The 7,220-nt window shown below is 40.1% G+C and overlaps 1 protein-coding gene across 1 annotated transcript; it reads right to left on the bottom strand.

Moving 5' to 3' along the window:
- Window positions 1-960: 960 nt before the first annotated feature.
- On the bottom strand, window positions 961-6,962 carry il20ra (interleukin 20 receptor, alpha). Its single transcript, XM_080047827.1, has 7 exons — window positions 6,727-6,962; window positions 5,694-5,817; window positions 5,136-5,344; window positions 4,585-4,760; window positions 4,314-4,458; window positions 3,839-3,975; window positions 961-3,695 (listed from the first exon to the last, which is right to left on the bottom strand). The coding sequence occupies exons 1-7, from the start codon at window positions 6,773-6,775 to the stop codon at window positions 2,604-2,606; spliced, it is 1,932 nt and encodes a 643-aa protein (XP_079903953.1). The 5' UTR covers window positions 6,776-6,962; the 3' UTR covers window positions 961-2,603.
- Window positions 6,963-7,220: the final 258 nt, after the last annotated feature.

Below are 7,220 nucleotides of genomic sequence, written 5' to 3'. Positions count from 1 at the left end.
CACTGCCCAGTGATGATGAGTTGTCAGCTAATTAAGTTGAACATTTTCATATTCTGACACTTTTCCATAATAATGGATAATAGAAACTTTATTAATTGACCTTTGTTTTTACCATTTTTAATAGTAATAGCCTATATTGTAGGCTAGCATACTTTGGTATTTTTTTTATAGCCTAGCCCTATAGCACTTAACATTCTTGAAACTCAATCACTCTTATTATACTCCAATGCAGTTGATAGATAGGCTAAAGCCTACCTTAGTTACAAATGTATTTTAGACTAAGATTTTTCATTGAAAACATGAACATACTTTTGATAGTTTGAGTATAATATCACTGTACTCAAGCGACTTTGAGTTATTGAAAAGCACTAGGCATATACGTTTAATATAATATTATTATTAGGCTATAGCATACTATTGCGCAAGAAATAATTTTAATTACTGTTAAAATAATGTATTTCTACCTTCTTGTATTGCTTTCTGACCACAGTTCTTGGTACATTTGATGAAGTTAAAATCCAACCAGGTTATATTGACTGCCATAAACCACTGTTTAAATTGCAGCTTGTACAGTAGCGTCATGTGAGGAAATATTGTAACCTGGGTTACCTTGGGTTTATATGCTGGAGATGCCATGCAAATAAACCCAAGGTGGGGCTGTATAGGGTTGTAATGAGTAATGTTATAGTGATGATCTCTATGGTGGTGATAGAAAATAAATGTGATGATGTGTGTCTGCAATTTGACCAGCAGATGTCACTATTACCTCTGTTTTCTTCGTGTACAGGCAGGTGTAAGGAACAAAAGTTAATCATAGTATAACTGAACAAAGGTCAGCCTTGCACTTATTTCCTTGTGTGAAGCTGTAGATTATCCCTCATATGTAAACAGTGGTAAACAGTACAAATCTCCAATGAGAAAAGGAAATCCTGGTTTAAAAAAAGAAGCATAGCAGAACCAAATAGTTTAGTTGACTTTATTATCAATGATTTATTTATGAATATAACATAACAAAAATAGGACAAAAATATCATTGACTTCTTAAAACATTGAAAAAAATACAACTTCATGCACATCATCAAACTTATTACACAGAGGATAACCTGAGTTGTGTAAATACACGATTCTGAAACTAAATGTAGCCTACCTGTAGAGTTAAATAGTGCCCCCTCGCTGTGGCTTTGGATCCAGGCACATTAAGAGTGTACATACAGGAAGAGACTTTACGGTAATTCACAGACAGAAATTCCCCTAGTGAAAGATAAACCATGAGAAATCGCAATGCCTGTAACTTTTGTGTGGACAAAATGTATCATCAAAGCTTCCTTCATTTAACCAACTCAGTAGTCGGGACTTCATGTTGGCAGAACAACAAATACATTTATAAAGAGGAACATACAGTACAGTATCAGCGACAAAAGATCATTGTCATTTCCTTCATAATTACATAATGAAACATCATTTATGTAACATTATTCTGAATAACAAAGTGCAAGTGAAAACATTTAATGTTCTTCAATCATTACACATGTGTAATTATTATCTTGAGCTTATGTTGATGATTAATGAATTCTAATTACTAGTTAAGACGGAACATTTTCAGATCTTAAAACAAACAATGAAGAAAAGCAGACGATGTTAACACATACTGCTTCAGAATGTATACAATCTCTAGTTTTTGTCGGCAAAAAATAAAGAGTAATGTGCTGTTGTTTTGACTTCAACATATGAATAGCAAAGATACAGTATTTCCTTCACATAATATATTCAGCAATGGTGGGTAATTAATTACTAGCATGGATGCTGCAATGTCTTACTGAGAAAATTAGTAATAGTGGCACAATTAGTCTGAGTTTCAGTGCTTCACCTGGAACTATAATAGGAACCGACTCAACCAAAACCAAACTAGTTACAGCCACCACTGCAAGACAACTTTACCAAGGAAACACAGATATCTGCAGTCATAGGACATATTAAGTTAACTATGGTCGCATAGAAGGGAAAGAAAACACCTTAAGTTTCTTTATAGAGGTTATTTTGCAACCAATAAATCTGTGTAACTCATGACAATCACAATCAGAAACAAATTGCGTCCTATCAACAAAGTAAAGCTACAGTATAATCATGGTAGTCATTACGCATTTGGAAAATCATGTCAGGTCCACCCGTTCACGAGATTCCTTTTCTTTGTTTGGTTAATATCTGATGCGGTGGTGACATTGTTTACACACAAATCAGCACAAATAAATGCAGAATAGATTGATTAGTGTACATACATGAGGACAGTTTGCTCAACACTTCTCCCTTGGCAAGAGAATTTCCTTCAGTTTGAGTTCGATTGCTTCGTAAGTATTTACATTGATTAATGTGAGTTGTTAATACGATTAATCATAATAAGTCATACTAATAACGAACATTCAGAGGTATAAGAGTAACACTACAGTACTAGGTGCTCCAAAGAATTGCATATCATTTTTAGATGGATTTTTATAATGTAATTTTCATGATTTCAATTTCTGTATTGGTATTGATTGTAAGTGCACTGTGTAAGTGCATAAGAGCATTTTTTGTAATGGGGTAAATATATCGATGAATATCATCTACTAGTCCATCGTGATTACCAGGTTCCATTTGCTCAAAATATCGTCCACCTCCAACCCTGCTTCCCCACCTCTCTCCATCTCTCTCTGTGCCTCTTCCTCGGACGCTTGTTTGACCAACACATTTTCCAACCTCAACACGCCCTTCATTACATTGACCCCCTCCTCTATCTCCTCTCCTCTCCTCTCGTTCTCCCTCTCTTTCCCTCCACGCGTTAACCCATCTATCCCTCCCTCCTTATTGAACTCCATCCCTATCTCTGGCAACACTAGCTTCCTGGTCTTGGGATCCCAATCAATACAACTAGTTTCCTCCTCTACCTCTCCATTCCCTTCATCATCATCATCATCATCATCATCCTCTATTTCCTCTGCTGTAGCCAGACTCAGAACACCATAGTCATCTGGTAAGAAATTTGATTGGCCGGCGTGGGAAATGAACATGTCTTTGGTGTTCTGAGAAGCATACGCAGAAAGAAGGGGAGCTCTTTCGCTCTTGCTTACTTCCTCTCCCTTAGTTGCTCCCTGAAAAGACTGTAAGGGGGCATTCGTCTGGGCCAGTAAACCTGAATGGGAGTATGCTTGGGCCTGTACAAGTGTGCTCATCTCTGCCATGTGTGTTTGTGAGCATGCGTGGGTTGAATTCTGAGATAGGTAAGACTTTGCCTGAGCAGCGTACACACCAGCGGTAAGACCTTCCCCAACTCTCCCCTCTTTCTTCTCGTAACAGCCTCTTGCTAGACATTTCTGCTGTTCTCCTTTCAGGTTATTCCAATCCTCTCCTCCGCCATTCCCCCTCTCCCTTCCTTCCTGTTCTCCTATGACATCCAGTTGAGGAGCTTCGCAAACAAAACCATAGTCAACGGACAAATCATCCCAGGGTTCCTCAGGCTCTGAAGGTGTTCCAGACCTCTGGGGGGAGTATGGTGGGGGACTTGCAATGGCTCGCTGACGCTGGTAGCATCCAGGGTCTGATATAAGACATTTGTTATCAGATGGCTGGTCATTGATGAAGGTGATGAGGATGACGTGAGGATTCTCAGGATGGTCCTCAGGGGTGAACGTGAGAGGCGACGAATAAAACGAAGGCTGGTTCTGGAGGTTGAAGGAGTGTGGCATTGAAATACTGACATTAAAAATCATTGACATTCTGAGATGCCATGCATGCAACACTCAAAACTGTATTATTTATAATCAACATAACAGTTGGACCCTCAATCCATGTGTGTTTGCATTACCAGTATATATGGGCTCTTCTGTCCTTTCCCCGTCAGGTAGTGATAGAGAAGGTAGCCAACCACCACCAGCATACACATACATACGGATGGAACAGCAATACCCACAACCACCTTCTGAAGCTGGCCAGTCATAGGGTCTGGAGGGAGATCAGGAACATGTCACACATATATACAGTATATAAGTCTACAAGTTAAGGTAATAAATACAATGTGAACACCAAGCCGCATCAGAACTCCTTTTTAAAAACTTTTATGAAGATGAAAACAGACTGTTTTTCTTGTTTGACATTTTGAGAATGTACAAACTCATGTATAAACAATTGATGTCATCTCAAAAAGCGAGTGCCTCGCTCTTGCTTCAGTATAGGGTTAAGACATCAGGTTTCGTCACATTCCTTTCTACCTGTCGAACAGGGAGGAAAATATTCACTCACTCACAGTCACACACACGCACACATACACAACATGGTTGTACCTGGAGGTGTGGTTATGCAATGCCATACTGAGGACTTGCACTGGAAGGGCATGGAGAGAAATCTCGTCTTGGCAGAGAAGCAGTACTCTGTATCGTACTCCATCAAGCTATATTTGTACGGACTGGAGACCACTGGGATATTGCTCTAAAGACATAGGAACACAGATTAGTCAGTGCTATAGGACAACTTCAGGTGTGCTATACTTTAATTAACAGCCTCTCTGTGCCAGGTGGGTGGGACAAGCTCAGACTTTCAACTATTTGAAATTACCGTATGGTCACGTCGGGTGTTGAGAATGGAGAGGTCGTAAATCATCTGGGGGTAGTGTGTTGCCATGGAAATCTCTGGGGTGTGGTTGTTGGGCTGATATCTCATTGGTCCCTTTAGAGTGATGATGGCACTTTTGTCCTCTATTTCCACAGACACCAGTGGGGGGCCAAAGGTGGCTTCAGACAAAAAAAAATATATTTTTTTTAAATATATTTTTTTGGCATTTTTATGCTTTATTGATAGTGTAGAGACAGAGTTGAAATGGGGCAGAGAGGGGAGTGACATGCAGAGAACGACCGTGGGCGGGAATCAAACCCGGGTCCGCTGCTGGCCGAGGCCCATGGAGGGGACGCCCTACCAACTGAGCTAAGGGCACCCTGATAGACAAAAATATTTGATCAATGCAGCCGAAGTTAACGAAAAGTTTGAATTAAAAGCAAGTTTTTTCTCAAAGATTAAAGGTAAGGAAATCAAATTTGCACCATTGTGTCCAGGCTTCCCCTGTGTGTCAGTTAATGTCCATTCATAGACAAAATGTCACTTTTACTTACTGTCCAAATTTGGATCAAATCTCCTCCGCGTCAGGGCCCATTTAGATGATGCTTTCCTGCTCACAGCGCGGACCTTGGCATGGTATCCTTGTTCCAGATCCCATGTCTCATTGCTCAAATCACACCAGCAACTCTCTATTTCCGTACACTGCTGGACGACCCTCCAGTTCACCCGTCTTCCTTTATTTCCTTCAACACTGTCTCCGTAGCTGGGAAAGACAAAGGGTAGGCCCTCACAGATCAGATGATGGCTGCTCTTAAATCCCCGAACAAGCTGGTTTGATAAGAATGGAGGGAGGGAGCTCGAAACATGCCCCCTTCCTTGTTCACATACGCTGTTAGTTAGCTCCAGTTACATTTTTCTTTTGTTTCCGTCCCCCTCCCTTTACTCAGCTTCTTTTCTTTAAAAGGCTCCTATCAATGGTCCACATTAGCTATTAAGGCCAATTTGGCAAAAAGGATATACAAAACTGAAATGATTACCAACTTAAAGAGAATGACTTTGTTCTCAGGGTCCATTGGGTTAATGGTAAAATGAAACTTCAAACCTCTACTTACATGGCATACTGCACTGTAAAGAGTGTGTCGTCTTGTGTGTCATCTCCCGGCAACCATTGCAGCAGATTTTTCAGATTCACTGAAGTGAAGATGACATTGGTGGGGCTGGGAGGGGGGGAGGAAACTGGAGAGAAAGAGATTAAATGGTTGAATTTGAGATTGAGCAAGATGAAGAGAAAATGATAACCAAAGTATTAAAATGGTACTAATGTAAGTTCTCAGTGTTCATTGAACTATCTCTTTATGGGACACACCTTGATGAATGTTATTTCCATCCTGCGAAGCAGGTTTGAAGGTTATGGACTTCTGAACCATAATTTAACCCTGATGGATTGAACTTCAAGTAGGCCTACAGCTACTTACATTACTAATTGTTATACCTTGTACACACCCAAATGACAGGACTGTGATTCATTATAAGGTGCTGCCTAATCAAAGCCTTGACAACAGTGTGCATGGAAACTGTCTGTTTGTATATTGACATCTGACACATGATGTTTAGGCCTACTTAAAGTAAACACATTAAGTTTTTTTATTGTGTCATAGGCTGCACAACTAGTACCAGCCTGCTTTGTTTTAGAACGACAGCATACAGCCATTCGTTTGCTTATAATATTTGCATGGTTCCAATGCAGGTTGCGGTGAACAGTTTGTATAATACCGACACTTAATTTGAATAAACATCATAAAACTAGCTAAATAAATATTGATCCTCTGTGGTTTTAACCAAATAAAAAAAAATCTGAACTGCGCCACATTTAGATTCAAATTAGTAAATTGAAACCGCACAACCGTAGCCTATCTAAAATAATAGGCCACCCTGCGTTCCCAGTTGTCAATGATAGAAACCATATAGCCTGTAAAGTCTAATAAAGCTGTACTAGGCTACATGCCTAACATAACGTTAGCTGATATGTCCTACTTGTGATAACGAATAATAGGCATAACGTTACGTTTTAGTGAAGAAAAAAGAATACGAAAAACAACAACAGTTTTACTCTCATAATGTTAGTTTAATCCAGTCATAGCCTACCTGTGCCGTGCAAAGCCCCCAGGTACAGTAGAACAAACAATGTCCACATCTCTGAATGCAGTGCTCATATTTCCACAATAAAGCCCAACATTTCTATCCGGCAGTGCACCTGTCCGTAGCCCGGTGGTTCTCCTCGCGACAGAAAAAACACTGATTAAGACGACCAACAAAAACACGTTAAATGAGGAAGTAATAAAGTGGGCATTTATTCGGAATGGCTCGTTATCCGTGACACGAAGAGTAAACAACCCCTGCGATAGGCTTTCGTGCAATGAATGAGGAATGGAATGTGACCTCACCTGTTGGTGCTCATTACACCTACTGTACAGGTGTACGTGTACACCATGTGTGTACACAGTGTTGTGTTGTGTGTGTGAGTGTGTGTGTGTGTGTGTGTGTACAGGGGCGTAGCACCAAATTCTGGGCCCCTATACAAAAAGTCCTGATGGGCCCCCTGAAAAGCGGTCTTACAATACACATGTCTCTCTGAGCCA

Source organism: Ammodytes marinus (genome assembly GCF_949987685.1).
Source record: "Ammodytes marinus genome assembly, chromosome: 19".
Taxonomy (NCBI): Eukaryota; Metazoa; Chordata; class Actinopteri; order Uranoscopiformes; family Ammodytidae; genus Ammodytes; species Ammodytes marinus.
This window is presented reverse-complemented; position numbering and strand designations above follow the sequence as displayed.

Coding starts and splice junctions, on each gene's coding strand:
- il20ra (XM_080047827.1), bottom strand. CDS start 6,775: ATGTGGACATTGTTTGTTCTACTGTACCTGGGGGCTTTGCACGGCACA. Junction 3,976..4,313: donor TTGCATAACCACACCTCCAG/GTACAACCATGT, acceptor ATCTCCCTCCAG/ACCCTATGACTGGCCAGCTT. Junction 3,696..3,838: donor AGAAGAGCCCATATATACTG/GTAATGCAAACA, acceptor TTCAACCTCCAG/AACCAGCCTTCGTTTTATTC.